The 22323-nt window shown below is 38.3% G+C and overlaps 1 protein-coding gene across 7 annotated transcripts in view; it reads right to left on the bottom strand.

Annotated features, from left to right (window-relative positions):
* Positions 1-22323, bottom strand: part of PDHX (pyruvate dehydrogenase complex component X) — a 179739-nt gene that overhangs the window by 116758 nt on the left and 40658 nt on the right. For all 7 annotated transcript variants that reach the window (XR_011423816.1, XR_011423817.1, XR_011423815.1 and 4 more), the window contains exons 5-10: positions 20123-20221; positions 14748-14922; positions 12982-13129; positions 6006-6064; positions 2768-2926; positions 687-751 (exon numbers count right to left, since the gene is read on the bottom strand). Coding sequence is in view for 1 of the 7 variants with exons in the window: in XM_001503314.5 (XP_001503364.2) it covers positions 687-751; positions 2768-2926; positions 6006-6064; positions 12982-13129; positions 14748-14922; positions 20123-20221 (705 nt within the window). In the remaining 6 variants the exon portion in view is untranslated. The remainder of the gene's footprint in view (positions 1-686; positions 752-2767; positions 2927-6005; positions 6065-12981; positions 13130-14747; positions 14923-20122; positions 20222-22323) is intronic.

Raw genomic sequence — 22323 nt, 5'->3', positions numbered from 1 at the left:
CTACGCGGCATACCACAGAATCCTGTGCACTGTAATAACGGCAAGCATTTGACTGCTTCCCACAGCAGCAGGTTAATCTCACAGACATCGATACTGAGTGAATATGCAGACACCAGAGAACACGCACTTATGTAAAGATCAGAGCTAGCAAAACAAATCCATGGTGATCATTTGCAGAACGCGGTTACCTTCGAGGGGGGATGCTTATGAAGGGGAAGAAAGTGTATCTTGTCTTGGTTGGTTAGTTTTCTTCACCTTGTAAAACATTCAAGCTACACTCAGGGTACTTTATTGTATGTAAGCGACACAAAAACAAAGCTGATAATAACTGAAGGATCTAAGTGTTAATATTTTTCTCCAAAGTATCTTAAAACAAAAGATCACAAGTAGAAAAAAAAAAAAACAGTTGAGATTTCTAAACATACCCTAAGTATAATTTTTAAAACTTTTTAAGTTTCAGGCCCTGAGTATCTTTCTATGAACATCTGAACAGGTTAAAACGAGCTAACCCTACTAGCTTTGATATGAAAGCCTGAGGATTCTGAAGGATATTTTCACATATTCTGCTGTCTAAATAAAGTATGCGATATTTAGCTTAAATTAAAAAAAAACGTTTCAGGAAATAAATGGAACAGGTTGACGTGGACTTCATAAGTCTTATATCAGTTAAGAGTTTAAAATTTTACCTGAAAGATCCTCCTTGGTATTCTTCAGGTAACAGTTTTCCATCTCTTGCCTTCTTTGACAGAGCCTGAGGAAAATACACACAGAGCATGACAACCAAGACCAGGTTACACAGTTGATTCTGTCACCTGAAACATCTGAGCATGGTGCACACTCATCTCTGATGGGCCCTGATCTGACTTTATGAGATTGGTGCATGTAATGAAATCGTCTTCTCTATTACAATTAAAAAATGAACACGTTAGACCATAGGTGATACAAGAATCTAAAGACGTATATCAAAACTCTAGAAAAAATCACTTCCCTTTAAAACTTCTTCACATATTGAAATTACCCTTTGCACCATTACAACACTGAATGTTTCAGTGTTTTCTATATATAAAATACAATTTTCTATTTTTCCCATAAAATTTTTTCTTGTAAGACAAAGTATCAGAAGAAGCCACTCTTGTCAATCTAGTAGCCTTTAAACAAATTATCCAATAGCAACAATTCCACAACCAACATACCAATTTTCCCCTTTCAGTATTTGCTTCTTTTCTACCCATAAGATATACGCAACTTCAGACAGTTAAAAAAATAGAATTTTATATTTCACTTCTCAATATTATAAGCACCTTCTGTGTTGTTAGTCCTTATAAATGATTTCCAAATGTCTCCTTAACATTCTAAAGACTGTTTCAGGTCTGGCCCAGTGGTGCAGCGGTTAAGTGCGCATGTTTCGCTTTGGCGGCCCAGGGTTCGCTGGTTCGGATCCCGGGTGTGGACACGGCACTGCTAGGAAAGCCATACTGTGGCAGGCATCTCACACATAAAGTAGAGGAAGATGGGCACGGATGTTAGCTCAGGGCCAGTCTTCCTCAGCAAAAAGAGGAGGATTGGCAGCAGATAGCTCAGGGATAATCTTCCTCAAAAAACAAACAAACAAACAAACTGTATTTGCCACAATTTAGTCATTCCCCCAGTGTTATAATTTGGTTCACTGGATTCTTTAGAATTATTTCATATAAATTCTCAGAAACAGAATTACAAAGGCCTAGAAAAATGGACATTCTTTTGATTCTTGCTCCTACAGCTGAGGCATTTCCTGAATGAGCTAGTTCAACTTAAACTGCCACAAGGAATATAATGTAGTAATTTCCTACGAGGATTGAAAACACTGCTTTCTAAAAACTTATAGAGGGAAAGACAGATGACACTCTGAGAGTGACATTAAGAAAAGTAGTTAAATTTTTCTCTACCTGCACTTGCAACCAGCCAAACTTATGTTTTTATTTTCAAAGCTTCCAAAAAAAGCAAAGGAACAGAGGTTGAGTCATTACATATAAAAATTAATAATGAAGTTCTTTAGGAGGGGAAGAATAGAGAAAAATGAAGCTATTTCATTTGGGCAGATGAAACAAATCTGGTGCTTACTTTATTTTCTGTATTATATAGCTAGCATAGGTACAACCACCATTGATAACTATTTCATCTTAAACCAAAGATAACTGAATTGTTGAAAAATGAAACAATCTTTAAAAATCTAAAAATGATCTCAACATATCATTGTGAATTACTGCCAACTGAAACTATTACATATTTATACTAGTTGGCTATACAGTTACTTATAAAACTATTTGGATCCAATATGAAAAACGAAGAGAAACTGAGACTTGTATAGTCCCTGGAACATCATAAGTAGAGAGAACAACCTACAAATGTGTTTTCCTGCTTGCAACCTAATTTTTTAAGTGAATATGTCTTTTATTCATTTCAGCCTGGTCCTCATCAGGATATGCTGAGATCGTCTGCCTTTAAAGAAATGCCTTTCGAAGTTCATGTGATATGTGCCTGTCCAATTCACGTGAGCTAGGATCTGTTGTTAGTCTTCTTGTTTCCTCCCCAAAGCCCCCCAGGGCATGGTTGTAAGTTCTTTGAGTTCTTCTACATGAGCCGCCACCACAGCGTGGCAGCTGACAGACTGATGGTGTGGTTCCGTGACTGGGACACGAACCTGGGCCGCTGAATGGGGAGAGTACGGAGCTTTAGCCACTAGGCTGCAAGGGCCGGCTCAGAAAGAACAGCACTTGTTAAGACGCACCTTTACAGAGTCAGCAATTTCCTGTATGCCCTTAGCAGCAGCATCTTTTATGACTGGTGTAATTAAACCTCTGTCTGTTGCCACAGCCACTGAAATGTCAACGAAGGGCAGCTGCTTTGGGCCCTCTCCATCCCAGCTTACATTGACACCCGGCATTTGCTAGGAAACAAAACAGAAAAAACAGCTTACTCAAAAAGTAGCTTTAGACCAAGGTGGCTACAGAAAAGTAACTAACATTACGATGCATTTTTGAAAGTGAATATAGCTAGACAGAAGGAAATAAAGACAAATTTGGTTTGAGAAAATGGTTTGGATCTCTGCATTAAATATTTTTTATGTTTGAGAAGAATAAACACATCATCTTTTTTGAAGCAAGCTGGAGGAAATTTTGAGAAAATACAAGTTCTGATCTCTTTATATCATGGTTAAAAAAGGGGCTCCCATTGTTAAATCTGATTGCCAGAAAGTATTTAACATTTGTTATACTTCTTGCCTCATCTGATGACCGACATGACCCTGAGGAGAAGAGGGGAGGAGGGTAGGCAAGTGACATTCACCCATACTATTCCAGTGACATGAAGGAGGTCTGATTTTCCAGAGCAGCCCTGGGAGACAGTAGCAGGTCCTTAATAAATGTCTTCACTATTTAAAAGCGATTTCCCAGGCTTCATAAACATATGATATATACTTCATATGATACAGACTAGATAGGAGCATGTATATGTTTTATATATATACAATGGCACTGAGGATGAAAAAAACAGATGAAACGTCTAAATGCCTGGAAACCGTGTGTATGGATAATGTTGCCAAAGATCACAGGAGAAGATGATGCTGAAAAACAGAAATCAAAAACTAATTTCTCTTCTCAAAAACTCTTTCTAGAGAATAAGATCCAAGCCGCCCAGCACATCATTTAAGCAAGGCATCCACAATTTGACTCCACCCTGCCTATCTAATTTCACTGGGGACCACTGCCCTAAGACGAACTCCCCACTTTACGCAGGATGCTCACTGCCAGGCAGGGCACACTTCCATTTCCTCCCTCTTCACTGGCCTTTTTCACTCTCCTTCTTTCAAGGCTCAGCTCGTTCATTCCACAATGCCACTATGTCAAAATAATAAAGTCTCAAACCCTCAGAAGATTTTAAATTCTTCATAGACAACACTAAGTAAGAGGAAAAAAGCGCCTCTCACAAATAAAGAATATCCGGCAAATAAATTTAACTAGAAACTACATAACAAAAACCTATGGGACATAGCCTGAGTTGTGTTCAAAGGAAAATTCATAATCTTGATCCTTCTTACTAATAGAAAATAATTATAATGAATTATACATTCAAATTTTCTGACAAAATATTTCTAACCAAAATAAACCTAAGGAAATGAAGGAATACATAATAAAACAATATAAAAGGAGTGAGAATACAAATATGCAATAATAAAAGCAAGACAGCATTCAGAAAAACCCCAGGCACTGAGGACATTAAAATAATTACAAGAAACAAATTTAAATGACTCCAGGCTAATAAGTTTGGGAATCCAGATGATAGAAATGATTTTCCAGGAATATATAAGTTTCTAAAATTGATTCAAGAAAAAGCTGAAAATTAAACAGCTCAATAATTATGGGGAAAAAATGGGAACGTTACCAAGGCCCCTCCTCCAAACAGAACCTGGTTCAGATATTTTTACTGGTGAATTCTATACACACAAAACATAAATCACAATTACTTACGGCTTCTGATACAAAATTATGAAATGAAATATTAACAAACAGCCAAAGACCACGAAAGATTCACTTACAGAAGGCAAGAATGATTCATAATTCAAAAGTCATCAATATAACTCAAAACATTCTCTGGTCAAAAGAGAAGAGCCATATGAATTTAGATACTGAACGGCTGAAAAGCCGTGCCTTCAAAACTCTTCCACTGTAGTGTTCCAGAAACAAAAATAAATTCTTTACAGACGCCCTTCAAACACAGCACTAACAGGCAGCGATCAGAAAGCAGCCTGGTTCTGGGGAGACGGAGTGACAGCAACAGGGCTGTGCAGGGGCAGGAAGCCTGGGCTTAGACTGGCGTGCCAGCCACATACTCCAGTGAACTGCACCTCTCGTGTCCCCTGGCCCCTGCACCCTGCCCTGGGACACTATTAGGCTTCTGAGACCTAATTTGTCCAAACCAAACTCCAGACTCCCTGCCTCAAACCTGTTCCTCTCCCATTCTCTCGATCTTAGCACAGGGAAGGTTCCATTTCTCCCACTGCTCGGGCCCAAATCCTCATCTTTCTTTCTCTCACACTCCACATTCGGTCCATCAGCAAATCTAGTCGGCTCCGCTTTTGAAAGGCCACCAAAATCTCCCCTGCGCCCTGCCCCGCTGCTTCCACCTCAGCCGAGCGCCTGTCCTCTGCCTCAGCCTGGCCTCTCCACGGGCTGTCCCATGCGCGACCACGGCGGCCTCTCCTTGTTCTCTGTAAAGCTAAGTCAGAGCATGCTAGCCCTTTGTTCAAAACCCTCCAAAGGCTTCCTTCTCGCTCACAATAAACCCCAGTCCTTACCATGGCCATCAAGGCCTCACAAACAATGGTTTCTCTTCAACTCTTCCCTCCTTTATGTTTCCTCTCATCGCTGCCCCTCTCTCCTCCTGCTCTCGCCACTCCAGGCACCCTTGGCTGAAGGAGCCACCCACTCCTCACAGCCTTTGTGCCGCGGGCCCTCTGCGGGAGCACTCTTCGCTCAGCTCGCTCTCTTGTACAGGCCTTGTCTCAGTTAGCACCCTGCCAGAGAGGCCATCCTTGCCTACCTTTGAAAGTAACACCCCTAGTCATCCTGTCCCCTTATTCTGCTTTCTTTTCCTCCTCGCACTTTCACTATCTGATGTAAATTTGCTCCTCTCTCCCAACTGGAACGTGAGGCCCACAGAGCAGAACCCATGCGGGGCTTTTCCTCACTACTTATCTGCAGAGCCTGGAATGTATTTAGCATAAGACAGGAGATCCATCAGCATTGTGGAATGAACGGTCTTTATTCTGCTATAATTATTTGTAAGCCATTTGAGTCTCAGTGTCTTCATCTGTAAAGTGAGGGAGTGAGATTAAATGATCAAATGTTTTTAGCAATACAATTATAAAATTTTTGTGATTTAACAATAAGAGTTTTAGTTATCATTAGAAAAAGCCCAAGACAGGAGACTACTTTAGAAGCCAAAATTACTTGGGGTTTGCTACTTACTTTAAGGGTAACAGCTGCTGCCTTGATGATAAAATCGTTTACTGACACTTTAATGTTATCTGAAAGAAAAACAAGCATATTAAAAGGAGTATCTCTAATAAAACTTTAGCGTTGACCACCGTGATTTCACGCTTGTGACTCGTGGATGGTACTGACAAACAGCGATAGAGAATACTACAGGTGTGTGCTTTGTTTGCTGAGTCAATAAGGCCCCCCTGTTTAGGAAAACCTGCATTAGATGAAGTCCTGGATAATGAGGTCAAGGTCATGGTGCTTGACCATGAATGTAAAGTTTACTTCTGGGCCCCAATCACAATTCCTTTAAGTTGCTCAGATATCATACATGACAACTTCAAAGACACATCATAACCATAAGCAACGAAGAGAAGCCACTCCTCCATCTCTAAGCAGACAAATGGCCTCCCTGTGGTGTGAATGACCAGGTGGTATCCAAGGTGACTCATTTTCTCATCCTTTTCAAATGTGCTTATCCTGTGCATGCCTTATAATATACTGATTATATTAGAACAGTTGTATATACAGTCACTTTAAAGAAACAAATATATATAGAGAAAGGGAGGTGTTCAAAAATTCCTTTCTACTAATGGGGCATACAATGAAAAACTTTAAGACCATCCCATTAAACAAGAGCTGCTTTTTAACTTAACAAAAAAGGACACAGCAAATGCCAGAGAGGAAGCAACACTGACACAGTCCCTCGTGCAAAGAACAGAGCGAGGTTCTCTGTTTAGTTTTATGGTCAATCCAACTGAATCTACTTCCTTCCAGTTTACATAACGATTTCAACATAAAGCTCAGGTCCCCTCCCTTCCCACAGAGCTGATCATAACTAAAGTGTTTGATTTACACTTTGCTTTTCCCAGTGGGAAAACTGATTCTTTACTGCAACCGGTTCTAGAAAAAGACTTCAAGATCAAGATCTAGTCAATAGCAGGTGGCAGGACACACAAATCCTGTTACTATAGAATCATGGAATTTTATGTGAACAGCTCATTCCAAAGGCATGCTGGGGCTTTCAGAAAGAGGTTAGATGAATTATCATAAACCTACATACTGCCAAACTGCCATGGCAACTGTCAGCTGCTCTCCTAACTCACAACTCTCCTAATTCATACTTCCAGAAACACGTATGCATTTTCGTTTGTTTAAAATCCCTTTAGGAGCAGAAACATAAATGGACATCCAGTGCTTGGAGACTTTTCCTGGTAACGAGAGAAAAGACTTGGTGCATACATTCAAATATGAAGACACAGTAGGTTATGAACTCATCATGCTTATCCCTCACGCCTCTCAGCCTCCTCCTCACTTTCTCCACTCTCTGAAGGTCTCCACCCAAACCACCTGCCAGCTGATCATTTCCAAACCTGCCGCCCAGTCCATGGTCCTCACCTCAAATCTCTGCGCTCATCAGACTGCAACATTTAGTTTTCTAGACTGTATCACTCTCTTCATCTTGACTGAAACACTGTCTCTTCCTGGCTTCTCTGTCACTAAGCTCTCTGTTTTTTTCCACTCTCCGCTCACTCACTCACTTTCAGTCCCTTCCTCTCAGTGTTGGCATCTCCCCAGTTGAGAACTTTCAGTTACATGGTTTTGATACCATTTATATGATGAAGATTTGATGATTCCTCCAAATTCCACCTCTAATCCTGATGTATCTGGAGCTTCAGACTCATCCGATTTCTCACATGACATTTCCACTTACATGTCTAACAGGCATCATCTCAAATTTAACATATGCAAAGGAGATTTTTTTCAAGTTCCTCCATTTTTAACTCTTTATTACCGAAATTTTCAAACATACTGAAAGGAGACCATTGGTGACATTTATTAAGAAGAGAGTAGGAAATAGTTTGTAAGAGAATATCAAACCTTTTCATTTGCATCTTGTTATAAAACAAAGTGTGGAACATGCTTATAGAATGTGATATAACCTTACACAAGAAAGAGGAGTGGAGACACAGAGATCACGTGGGCTCTTTCAAGACTCATCAGGAAATTCCCAATTGCAAGGACACACAAAAAGCTGGAGCAGGCAAAGATGCTACACTAACCCACACCTTCACTGAAACACTACTGCTTGCTTGCTGCCTCATGAGAGGAAAAGTATTCCCACAATAACCATGATATCTTAACCAAGCAAGCATGACTTGAGACCTATAAGGGGAGCTTCCAGAGTTAACTTTTTGAGTATTGATCACTTTCCTTCAAACAGCTTTCCACTTGGTTCCTTGAACTTTCCAAAGCTATCAGCTTGTCTTCAAAGTCTTGAAAGTCGCCTTGAAAGTCTGTACCTATACTGACTCATCAGTCCTGCTTTCACTTAGGATGTAGAAAGCCACAAGAGCAAGCTGTTCCCATCCTATAAGTGGGAGAAAAAGTAGGATAAACTATAAAATCATAACTTCCTAGAGTCCATTAGGGAGCTGACATTACAAAGCAAACAGGTGAACTGAAAGTAAAGGGCAATGGTGCCCTCTGAGGAAAAACGGACACAGGAAGTGATTAAGCACTGTCAGAATATGGTGGAACAGAACAGAGAATGGGACAGCGTGCAGGAACCAATGGGGAATATCTGTAGACAGATGGAAACTATACAAACATTCACACGGAAATCCAGGGGGGGAACCATGCTATCAAAGAAAGAATCTCTTTTGTCAAGCTTCACAGACTTAAGAGCAGAGAAAGAATCAGTGAAAGTGAAGCCAGGTCAACAAGAAATTCCAAAATGAAACACAAACAGAAAATAGAGTGGAAAAAAAAAGCACAGAGCATCTAAGAGCTTTGGAAAATTTAGTCTAACATTCATAACTAGAGTCCCAGAGAGAAAACACACAAAGCAGATGATATAGTTAAAAATAATGGCTGTGAGGTCCAAAATTAATGAAAGACAACAAACCACAAATCCAAGAAGCTGAGAGAAACCCAAACAGGATACATACAATAGAGAAAAACGTTCAGGCACGTAACAGTCAAACTGCTAATGGAGAAAATCTTGAAGGCAACCAGAGAGCAGGGAAAACATCAGATACAGGGGAACAGAGATAAGAATGGCAGCACATATTTTGCAAGTCAGAAGATAATGGAATGGTATCTTTATTTAAAGTACTGAAACAAAAAATCTGTTTACTCAAAATTCTATACCCAGCAGAAATATCTTTCAAAAATGAAGGAGACACACTGATTAGGATGGCTACTATCAAAAAGAAAAAAAAAAAATACAAGCGTTGGTGAGGACGTTGAGAAATTGGAACCTTTGTGCACTGCTGATGGGAATGCAAAATGGTGCAGCCACAAAGGAAAACAGTACAGCAGCTTCTCAAAAAATTAAAAATACAATTACCACATGATCCATAAATAACACTTCTGGGGATATAACCAAAAGATTTGAAAGCTTGGCCACAAAGAGAGATTTGTACATCCACGTTCACAGCAGCATTATTCACAATAGTCAAAAGGTGGAAGCAACTCAAGTGTCCATTGACAAATAAATGGATAAACAAATTGTGGTGTATATATAAAATGGAATACTATTAGTCTTAAAGAGGAAGAAAATTCTGACACAAGCTACAATATGGATGAAGCTTGAGGATAATATGCTAAGTGAAATATGCCAGTCACAAAAGGACAAGTACTGTACGGGTCCACTCATACGAGGTACTTAAGGTAGTCAAATTCAGAGACAGAGAGCAGAATAGCGGTTGCTGGAGGTCGAGGGGAAAGAGGGATAGGGAGCTAGTCTTTAATAGGTACACAGTTTCCGAGCTGCATGATGAAGAGTTTTGTGAATGGATGGTGGTGATGACTGCACAGCAATATGAACGTACTTAACACCACTGAACTACATACACTTGAAAATGGTTAAGAGGGTAAATTTTATTTTACATACGCTTTGCCAAAACTAATAATTAAAGAAAGGGAAAAAATGAAGGAGGATAGCCTTTCCAGACAAAAGCTGAGAGAATTCATTGCCAGCCAACCTGTACTACAAGAAACATTAAAAGAAGTTATTTGAGCAGAAGTATGATACCAGGTAGGACTCTGGATCTATACAAAGAAATGAAGAATGATAAAAATGGTAAAAATATGGACAAATATAAAAAGATTTTTTTTTCTCATTTTTTAAAACTTTTTAAAATATAGTTGATTTGATAAAGCAAAAAACATCATACATATATTTTGGGGCTTACATCGTACACAGAAGTAAAACACGAGAGCAGCAGCACCAAGGACGGAAGGGAGGAAATGCAGGTGTATTGTAAGGTTCTTACACTATACATACAAGTGCTATAAGGAAACGTGAGGGTGGACTGTGACAGGTTAAAGAATTACATTATAAATCCTAAGGGAACCACCACACACACACACACAAAAAACCAGAGAGAAGAGACAGAATAGAAATAAAATGGAATCATAAATAAAAAATTAACAAATCCAAAAAGAGTCAAGAAAACAGGAAAAACAGGAAGAAGAATGGGACAAATAAAAACAAAGGACAAAATGGTACAAAGGACAACAAATGGTACAAAAGAAAAAGTGAGGATAAAATCATTAAATGTGAATGGTTTAAACACCTTAATTTAAAAACAGAGACTGTGGGACTGGATAAAAAAGTGAGAACCAATTACATGACATCTGCAAGAAATCAGTTTAAATATAAAAACATAGACATGTTAAAACTAAAAAGATGTAAAAAGACACACAAACACTAATCAAGGAAAGCTGGAGTGGCTCTACCAACATCAGAGAAAGAAGGTTTGAGGACAAGGCTTATCACACCAGGAACAGAGGGACGTTATGTGACAGGTCTTTTCAGCAAGAACACACAGAAGTCCTAATGTGTATGTGTCTAATAAGAGACCTTCAAAACGTATAAAGCAAAACCTGATGGAACTAAACGGGGCAACAGACAAATCCACCATAATAAGTGGGGATTTTAACACTCCTCCTTTAAGAATTGACAGAACAAACAGATGGGAAATCAGTAAGGACACAGAAGACATGAACAATACTACCAACAAACTTCACCTAACTGGCATTTATGAAACCCGTCTCAAAACAACAGTAGGAAAAAAACCCCCACAAAAGTAGAAAATGCACTTTTTTCAAGTACACATGAAACATGCACCAAAACAGACCCTACTATGACTATAAAATAACTCTCAACAAATTTAAGACAATTCAAACAAAGTGTGTTCTCTAAACACAATGGAGTTAAACTAGAAACCATAAAAGAAAGTTAACTGAAAAGTCCCCCAAATATTTGGAAATTAAACTTACACTTTTAAATAATTCATGGATCAAAAAAGAAATCACAAGGGAAATTAGAAAACATCTTGAATTGAATGAAAAGGAAAATAAAACATCAAAATTTGTGCCATATAGCTAAAGCACTGCTTAAGGGAATTGAAAAGCATTATATGCTTATGTTAGAAATAAATGAAGTTTATCGTATTGATCTCAGTTTTCACCTTAAGAAATCAGGAAAAAACCCAGCAAATTAAACCAAAACAAATAGAAAAAAGGAAATAATAAAGGTGAGAACAGAAATCAGTGAAAACAAAATTATAGAAAACAATAGAAAAAGTGAGTGAAATCAAATGCTGGTTCTTCGACGAGATAATAAAATTGATAACCCTCTAGCCAGATTGATCAAGAAAGTCAAAAGACACAAATTACTAACACTGAAAATGGGGACATCACTTCAGATTATACAGGTGTTGTAAGTATAATAAAGTAATCTAATGAACAAGTTTATGCCAGTAAATTGGTAACTTAGATAACATAAACAAACCTGAAAGACACAAACTACTAAAGCTCATTCAAGGAGAAATAGATAACTTGTATCTATTTAAAAAATTGAATTAGTAGTTAAAAAGTCCCCTGTATAGAAAACCACAGGCCTAAAAAGCTTCACTGCTGAATTGTACCAAACAATGAGAAATAAAACTAATTCTACCCAGACTCTTCCAGAAAATAAAGGAGGAAACATTTCCCAACTCAGTCTATGAGATCTGACCACAAACCCAGAAAAAACACCTCAATAAAGGAAAACTACAGGTCAGTATTTCTCATGTGCACAGGTGGAAAGATTCTTAGCAAAATTTTAGAAAATGGAATCAAAGAACATATAAGAAAACTAATGGTTAAATGAGTTTTAATCACTCATTAATGAGGAATCACTCACGTAAACAAGGTTGATTTGGCATTTGGAAATCAACCAACATAATTCATCATATTAACAGAAAAAGGAAAGATTATCTCAAAAGATGCACAGAAAGCATTTGACAAAATTCAACATCCACTCATGCTTAAGACTCTCAGCAAATCAGAAATACAAATTTCTTCAACCTGCAAAGGAAAGCCACAAAACACCTACAGCTAACACAAAAGACTGAACGCTTTCTCCCAAGACCAAGAACGAGGCAAGGCAGCCTGCTTTCACCACCCACATCCATCACTGTACCAGAGGTCTTCAATGGTGCAATAAGGCAAGAAAATGAAACAAATGTCTTACATGTTGAAAAGAAAGAAAGAAAACATCAGTTCATTCTAAAAATTCACGTCTCCCAGTAACCTAAGTTTTAATTGATTTGGGGGAGGAACATTACACATTTAATCACCTGAAAATGAATTCTGAAGAAATAAAAAAGCTTGCCTAAGGAAGAGTGATATCTAAGCAGTATTTATAATCCAAAACATTCTTAAATCAGTTTTGGACTTTTTACATGCTGAGACTGCTTCATTCAGGTATCATACCAAAAAGTATTATTTCTTCAATACTATGGAACCAATTTATTCTTACAGGAAAAGAGAACCAATCATTTTCTCTAGCACTAAAATATGCCCAGATGATGAAATTGAAACAGAAAGCTACATAATGTACATTTTATAAATAAACGATTTCATGATAGTTAGCACGTGTATTGCATTATGTAAATTCAACTTTACCAACCTCTGATCAGATTTTGTCTAGCTTTTAAAACAGCTCCAAGGTCACAATCGACAGTAGTATATGCGTGAGGTATGGTACTTTTAGATTCAGTCAACCTCTTGGCAATCACTCTTCGAATATTGCTGGCGGGGATTTCAGTGAATGTGCCCTGCAAAGAAATAGCAATTTTCCATTAAACCATAAACAGAAGGGGAATAAACAGACAAACTTCCTAACTGAAATCCAGTCTGTTACTTATGATAATAACTAAAGATTAATACAGGAAAAGTACTATTAAAAATTCTTAGTATAAGGAGGAATATAAGAAATCTGAGGAGTTTTAATTTTATAGTATACTACTAGAAAAAAGTAGGAAAACATGTTTCAATTGTGAATGGGACATCTTATGTTACTATGTTTAAGATGATTTAAAAAGAAATCTGCCAAATCTTGAATAACTCCCCCACGGACATGAACATGCACACACACACACAGCCACTACCTGTAAGCAACTTTTGTTACAAACATCATTTCTTAATAAAACTCAAAGCAGCCAATAAATCAACAAGTAAAAGCAATTCTTACTTATAATAATGGCATACAGTAGAAAAAAATAATGCAATATACTTCATAATCTGCTAAACTATTTCTATTTTGGCTTGTCTTTTTAAAAAATCACGGGAGTACCTTACTTCCTAGAAATTCGTGATCTAAAGTATGAACGAGATAATAAAATCTTCCTGTAACTTCACCGTAGCTTTTCCGCTCTGTCCCCTGAACCTCTAACAAAGGCAGGATGGACCTTCAATTACGTCTAATTCCTTCCCTTCCTTCGCTCCGTTCCGGGACTGTGGCCCAGTCCCTTCAGGACAACACAGAGAGGAGGAAAGTGCAGCTGATTTCTTTTTCTACAGATGCTCTCTTAGGAAATCAGACATTTCATGTTAGCAAAGCAGTTGATCCCATAGAATAAACGCTCTCTACATACCAGAAGAAGTGAAAGTAAGGTTTACCATCCTAATCCGAGTAACTTTTTTAAACAAACAAGATTTGACTAGTGCACATAAACTTTTTGTGCATGTAGTCATGAACCATTAATCTACATTAAAAAAATGTTTCCTATGAAAGTTAGATTGTTTTCAATTCTTTTAAAATATTATATTGGAATATATTTCTTCACAGACCTAGCACCGCTCGTCAAGCCATGCTGTGGCAGCATCCCACAGAAAATAGAGGAGGAGCAGCACAGATGTCAGCTCAGCAACAATCTTCCTCAAGCAAAAAGAGGAAGACTGGCAACAAATGTTAGCTCAGGGCCAATCTTCCTCACAAAAGAAAAGGGCTGTTATACTGCATGTACCCGAGAAGACAAGAATAACCAGCTGTACAGTGTCTGCAGTCCTTCACAGTGAGACTGTCTATTCAAAGAATGAAACACATCCACAAAAGGGAGCCAGTGCCAGTTACGGATTATTAGTACCACACCTGAGAAAAAAGACGTGGAAAGTGTCATGATTACAGAGCATATATGCGGTACTGAAACTGCAGAACTTTGGTATCTAAACGGAACCACAATTCCTGTGCTCTATTTGGAACTTAGCACTGTACAAACCAACTTGGTTTGTGTTAGAAAATCTGCAGAACAAAGCATTTGGAGAATTCTGTCTTTATCACTTTAGCTACTACTAAAATAGATTGCTAAAAGTATTAGTAAAACAGACAGTAACGGTTCTTATTTTCTCTCTCACTTAAAGTCTGAAAAACAGAATCTTCTCAGAAGACATTACCGCTACATTAGGTTGTCCCGGAATCGACATGGGTGGGATCATGGGCCGGGGATAAGATGGTCCTGCTGGGGCCTGTGCAGGCAGAGGTACCGTGGGAGCAGCTGGAGGGGCTGGGGCGGGTCTGGACTCAGTGATCTTGCCCAGCTGTTTCAAGTGGACCAGTTTGAGAGCATCCCTGGAGATAAGAGAGAATGAGACACCCATGATTAGCAACAGGGAATATGAGAGAGCTCTTAGAAAATGGATGAGATGTGGAGGGAAGACACAGAAATATGCAGACGTCAAGGAGAACAAGGCTTCTTCTAAGAGCAGAAAGCAGGCCAGTGCGGCAGAAGTGCAGTGAACACAGTGAGGGGGCTCAAAGAGGAGGCTGGAGAGGTGGGCAGCTAAGAGCTGCCAGGCCCGGATCACACCCAGGCATGGCCAACTCCAAAGCCTGCAAACGTTCTGCTGCTTTTCTAATACCTATGCACAAGTAGGCAGATTAAACAGAAAGTGAGGCAATCAGAAGAACATTTTGTCACTAGAACAGACTAGAATAGAATTAAATAAGGATACCTCAAATTAACAGCTACTCTGGGACTGAATGAAGGGTAGGACCTCCTGACAAAGGCCTTTTGCCCATTACACAAAGGGTAGCATGGAAATAACCGGAGGCTCCCAATGCTGATTCTCAAAGCATGGGCCCCAAGACAGTGATGGTTACGAAAGACTGAGGGGGCAAGCGTCCTGGAGAACGATCTTATGGACTGCCCAGGGCTTTTGAGAGCAAGCGTCCTGGACAACCACCTTATGGACTGCTAGGGCTGTTGACGACAAGCGTCCCGGAGAACCACCTTATGGACTGCTAGGGCTTTTGAGAACAAGCGTCCTGGAGAACCACCTTATGGACTGCTAGGGCTTTTGACGACAAGCGTCCCGGAGAACCACCTTATGGACTGCTAGGGCTTTTGAGAACAAGCGTCCTGGAGAACCACCTTATGGACTGCTAGGGCTTTTGACGACAAGCGTCCTGGAGAACCACCTTATGGACTGCTAGGGCTTTTGACGACAAGCGTCCCAGAGAACCATCTTATGGACTGCTAGGGCTTTTGAGAACAAGCGTCCTGGAGAACCATCTTATGGACTGCTAGGGCTGTTGACGACAAGCGTCCTGGAGAACCATCTTATGGACTGCTAGGGCTTTTGAGAACAAACTTACTTATGTTTGGAAGGTAAGTTTTAACTTATTCAGGATATTTATAACCAAAAGCAGCATTTTCCAGTTAATTGTGATATCATTTACATGAGAAATAAATGACTGCCAATACAATTTACCGGCATGAGCCAAAACCCTAGCCAGATTGATAAAAGTGTGAGCCCTGGTATAAAATAAGGCCTTTTGTGATTCAGAAAAATGCCTTCTATGAAACATCTTAGCCTGTAAGAGCTCATACAAGTCACAGCCTAACATTACTAGTCTCTCTCCATCCCATAAAGGAATTAAATACATCTCTAACAAAATCTTACTAATCTGTGTTTTCAACCAAATAAAGTGTAGCATCAGAGTGGCAGATCCAAGACACATTAATGTCTTTGCACAGGGATCATTAATTTACCTCAGTAATCAGTTAAAAATAAAAACACCAAACACAATGAACATGTGAGGAGACTAAAAAATCTAAAATAATGCCTAAATACATCTATTTTAAAAAAAGGTTGGTCCCACCAAATAGACACATTTTTATTTCACTACCAGCTTAACTCCTATACACAGTATTTTATCAAGAAAAGGCAGTGCGGTTCCACCCCTGCAGTAATTGAGATTCTCGGGTCAAACAGCACTTGGTGAAGAGTAAAAGTAAGGGACTCTAACCCTCTTCACAAGGGAGCAGAGAATCAGTCCGGCCCCTGGTCCCAGCACATTGTACTGCTGACTTTACTTCCAGACCTCAGGGAGTATAAATGTGAATTACTGCTTAATAACAGTCAACGATTTAGCTTCTATAATGCAGAGAATGATTTTAATGATTTCTGTCCATTAAATAATTTATCAGACTAAACCTGAAGAATTAGGCAGGCTATAAGAGCTATAAAAATAAAAAGAAAAATGCCATCATACACTTCTGCAGGATGCTTTGAGTTCACTCAGGGTGGAACCTTCTCTGCCAGATCCCTTCATCCATTTGAGGGTGTTATGAATTAGTTTTAAAAAGAGATACCAGTGAAAATGTAACAGACACTTGTCAGTCATGCCTACCAGATTTCTGATGCTGTGATATGAACACAAACATTAACTACAACTATGATTTCAGATGTAGATACACCAACGATGTTAGGCTGTAGGCAAAGAACCTAAAAGTGTTCTGCCTGTAACTGTGACCCCAGCACTTGTTTTCTTAAAATAGTTACACACACAGGCAAAGTCAAGTCTATATGCTTTTGCACAAGACATATCCTGGGCAATATGTTTGCTTCAATGCAACATTAAAAAAGCGACCATGACACTTATGATTTTCTTCAATAAATACACTGGAACAGAGGGAGTTCCTCAGCAGATGGAACTGACCCTTCCATTTTACTTGCACGTTTGGTTGACAACGTGAGGAGGAAGGATGTCCCTCACTATTTGAAGAATGTGTGCTGAGGTACTGTGGGAGCCGCTTATACCAAAGCTTACAACTTTTCAGTTTTATCAGATGACATTTCTGTATTTGACACAAGGACAAAATTTTTTTCAAAAGCTCACCTTAATGATAAAACACAGATATCTTTAGAGGTATACAAAGCAAAAATCCATAATAATGCATGCTTTAAGGATCTATTTTTCTCATGAAGTCTTTTGTAATATGTCATATTCTGAAGACCACAGGTTGACTCTCTTATGGTGGGAAGTTAAAGGGTAAGGGCAGGGAGGAGAACTGGGTAACAGAGAAAGACAGCAAGAATATTAAAACATAACTCTTCAACACTGCTTTCTTAGGGTACACAGCAAGATAACATGATTTTATTCTCCTTAGGAAATGTCAGATTACTATTGTAGCTTTCACTTTGGGTTTAAAAAGATCCTTGTCCATCACATATGTATTAAGTGCGTATGGAAAGAGAGGGGATATAGGAAGGAAGCTCTGCTTGTTCACTCCAGCGCCACCACGCCAAAGAACTGCCTTCTGAAACGTCACCTAATCACCAACTTGCAGAGCCTTTGCTCAGACCCCTTCTTTCTTGACTTTTTATCCATCTCACAGATATCCCCCCCCACACAGGAGTTTTGGCCTTCTCACAAGTTTACCTATTGGTGATCTTAACTGTCACTTTATTATCTACCAAATCTACCTCTCTAGTCCCAAACTATCTCCTGAAATGCATCTTCACCTCACTGACCCTGATATCTGAATGGCTTGTCAGCACGGACAATAAGCTTCAAACAGATGGCTTGTCAGCATGGACAATAAGCTTCAAACCAAACACATTAGTTATTCCACCAAAACAAATGCCTCCCAAATCTTGTTTCTGTTTATGAAGCCAAAATTTCATCACTCAGATCAGAATCCCAAATTCATTCCTTGACTTGTTCTGGATTCTATCCTTACAACGCTGTCTCTGTCAGTCATCTCCCTTTTACATCTTCCATCCACATTCAAGTATTCACTATCTCTTAGCTGGATTACTTTAGGAGCCTATTAACCTATCTCCTTATCTCAAGCCTTTTTCTGCTCTAATTTATCTTTCACAAATTTGCAAAATTGATCCTTCTAAGGTATGGCTATGATTATTTTACATTTCATCAAATCTTCAATGATTGATGAACTAAATACAGATTCTTTATCCTTTCCCTCAGATACATAGGTAAGTCTACTTTGTTATAAAGAAAGTTGCTTTATCTCAGTTTTACAGGGTTTTACTAAGATAGAGACTGGCAGAAGTTTAACAAAGTTAAGACATAAATAGTAGACACTAAGTAAGGATTGATGTGGGGAAAAACTAGGTGTAACTAGCTATCAAGATTCTTTATTTTAATTTTTTATGGCTAAGTGAAAGTTTTAAGTCCTTTAAGTAAAAACCCAAAGTCTAAGACGCTGTCCTTCAGGCAGGGGTCAGGACAGCTGGATTCCAACTCATGTAAGTAGGGCACCAACGTCACAGTTGGTGTTTAAGAAAACCACACACAAGTGTTTGATCAACAAATCAGTAAGGGTGTAAGACAGATAAATGAGGAAAGCTGAGCATTAAAGCTGTATCGCCTTCAATAAATATCCAACAAAAAACCAATGCTTTAATGAAGGGTAAAATAACCCAATAAAAGAAAAGCCACCTGGTCCAGCACTGCCACTTAATAATTTCATAACCTTTGCTCTATCTCAACTTATAAAAATTTTGGCCAATATTACTGATCAATTTCTTATCAATATTAGATAAACAGAGAATAAGCATACTGCTTTAAAACATTAACTCAATTTGAAGAATTTAACATTACTGCCAACAGAAATGTGGCACACATCACTACAGTAATTTCACATTAGTTCGTATGCCTATTTGATTCATCTTTGTTTTCTCCACTAGACTAAGTTTCAATAGAGCAGGGGCCACCTGTTTTAATATACTCTTGAAAGACACAAAATGTAAACAAATGGAAAGACACACCAGAGTTCTTTAACAGGAAGACTCAACATCATAAAGATGTCAGTCCTCCCTAAATTAATTTAAAATGTGATACAATCCCAATAAAAATACCACAGTCCTGCCCAGCCCTGCCTGGGGCTAGAAGGATTGATTAAAATTCATTTGGAAGCAAAATAGAACAAGATAAACCAAGAAAACTGATTTATTGAAAAAGAAGAACAAAGATAGCTTCATCGGATTTTAAAGCTTACTATAAAATATTTCTAATTAAGAGTGTTGTACTAAAAAAGAAAGGTATTAACTCATGGTTGGATCAATGGAATAGAAAATAAAACCCAAAAAGAGAACCAACCTCATTTGGAAATTGCTTTGATCAAACAAGTGAACAAAATCCAAATGGAGAAGAATGAAATTATTTTTAAAAGTGTATTTCCATGTTTTAGAAATTTAAATGATTGTATGATTATTTCATACAAATTTAAAACAATGTGAAGTTTCGCCATTCTGTACTCTAATTTTCTGCATTAAACATCATTTCTAAAGATCTGGCTCAGTTACCAAATTAGATCTCTTCTTCAGTAATGCTGCAATTATTCAGAAAACAACCCTCGCATAGAGTACAATTTTATACTGACAAAAGCAATTAAAGGCACAAGAGAACAGTGTCCTTCCCTTTAAACCTTAACACTGAGAAAGCTCTTCTTTAAGTATTTCCAGAAAAAGATGATGGTGATAAATGATGGAATTGGTTATTACAAAAAGTGCACACATACTCTTTGGTGAATATCCCCCGGGGGCCGGTGGCTGTGCCCTGGCTAGCATCCAGTGTGTGTTTTTCCAGAATATTGCGGGCAGCTGGACTTAAACGAAACCTAAGAAGAAAACATGCAGATTAATGGAACAAATTAACACCTATATTTGATTCAAAGATATCTAAATGTCAACAGTTTTTCTGATGATTAGAAAAATAAAAACTTACAATAAGGCTAAAATGCCTCCCACAGATAGTCATAGTCAAATAAATTAATCTGGACTAATCTGGCTTATTTTACTCGCAAAACATTTTCATACAAATTTAACTGGTTACTATTTCATGTAAATACCAAGGGCTTTAAAAAAATAGATGAAGGATGCAATTCAATGACAACAAAACAAACAACCTAATTAAAATGGACAGGGGACTCAAAGATACATTTCTTCCAAAGAAGATATACAGATGGCCAATAAGCACACGAAAGTATACTCAACATCACTCATCATTTGGGAATTGCAAATCAAAAACACAATGAGATATCACTTCACACTCCCTCCTCTCAGTCTCTGGCAACTATCATTCTACTCTCTTTACCAATGTGACTACTCTGGGTAACTCCTGTAAGTGGAAACATACAGTATTTATCCTTTTGTGACTGGCTTATTTGACTCAGCATAATGTCTTCAAGGTTCACCCATGTCATAGTGTAGGTTTAGCATTTTCTTCCTTTTTAAGACTGAAAAACACTCCACTGTATGCACACGGCGCATTTTGGACACATGCAATGTTTCCTCCTTTTGGCAACTGTGAATAATGCTGCTTGAGCATGGGTATACAAATATCTTTTTGAGTCCTTGCTTGAGTATATACCCAAAACACGCACTGCTAGATCCCATGGAAATTGTATTTTTAATTTTTCAAGGAACTGCAATATTGTTTTCCACAGTGACTGCACCATTTTATATTCCACCAACAGTGCACAAGAGTTCTAATTTCTCCACATCCTTGTCAATTTATTTTCTGTGTTTTTGTTTTCTGATAACTGCCATTCTAATGAGTGTGAAGTGATATCTCATTGTGTTTCTGATTTGCAATTCCCAAATGATGAGTGATGTTGAGTATACTTTCGTGTGCTTGTTGGCCATCCGTGTGTCTTCTTTGGAAGAAATGTATCTTTGAGTCCCCTGCCCATTTTAATTAGGTTGTTTGTTTTGTTGACATTGAATTGTATCCTTCATCTATTTTTTAAAGCCCTTGGTATTTACATGAAAGCATTTTTACTTTACATATACTCCAGAAGAGTAAGTGAGGCAAAAACAATTATGTTGATTATATAGACAAGGAAACTGAGTCACAACAAAAGGTCGCATGACAAGTAAGTGTCTACTCTTCAATTAAGGCCTCCAAGAAAGCAGCAGACACAAATGATGACAGACAGATAAAGAGAGTCAAATGTGCTGGGTCCAGAGTTTGTAACTCAGAAACGGAGAGGAACAAATGTGGCACTTGCTGTATTTCAGGGAAACAGCTCTAGCTGATATGGGCTCAGTGCCATCACACTGTCACATTCTTCAAGAGAAACAGAAACTTTAGATTTTTATGTAAGATTAACTAGTAACCAATGAATTAAAAAAAGGTTTTTAAAAAAGAAAATCATGGCATGGACCAACAATGTGTAGGTTCATGGGTGAGCCGGCTTGAACCTACACCGAGGGGCCTCAGACCCATGTTAAGTCTCAAATGACGGCTCTTGACAGAATGACAGTGCACATGCTACTACCTTGGCAAGAGGAGAAGAGCACTAAGTACAAACCCCCGTGATCCTACCTTCTGATTTTCCTGGTAAATGAAAGAAGAGAAAAGAAAGAGGAGTCAAGGCAGTGGCATCAGAAACACTGTGTGTGATAACGGGAATTTTAAACTCAATACTTCAAAATACTGAATTTTTTCTGACAGGAACTGACATTGGTATACTAAAGGAAAAAAATTTTTTTAAATGAAAGAGTCTGCATTTTTATTTAAGTTCAAATGTGGTTCTTAATAGGACCTTTTCTCTATGAAGAACTTTTCCTTATTAAGAAATTTTGTATAATTATAGAGATTAAAATAAATAAATGAAACCTTTCGAATTTTCAGAGTCCATCAATTAAAGCTACGTAAAGCTAAAGCAAAACAACGTTTACTGAGTGTCTGTGCTTCTACAGGACTGAACAAAATGGA

The sequence above is a fragment of the Equus caballus genome, chromosome 12, assembly GCF_041296265.1.
Source record: "Equus caballus isolate H_3958 breed thoroughbred chromosome 12, TB-T2T, whole genome shotgun sequence".
Lineage (NCBI taxonomy): Eukaryota > Metazoa > Chordata > Mammalia > Perissodactyla > Equidae > Equus > Equus caballus.
Note: the sequence above shows the minus strand (reverse complement) of the source record. Positions and strands in the feature narration are given on the sequence as shown.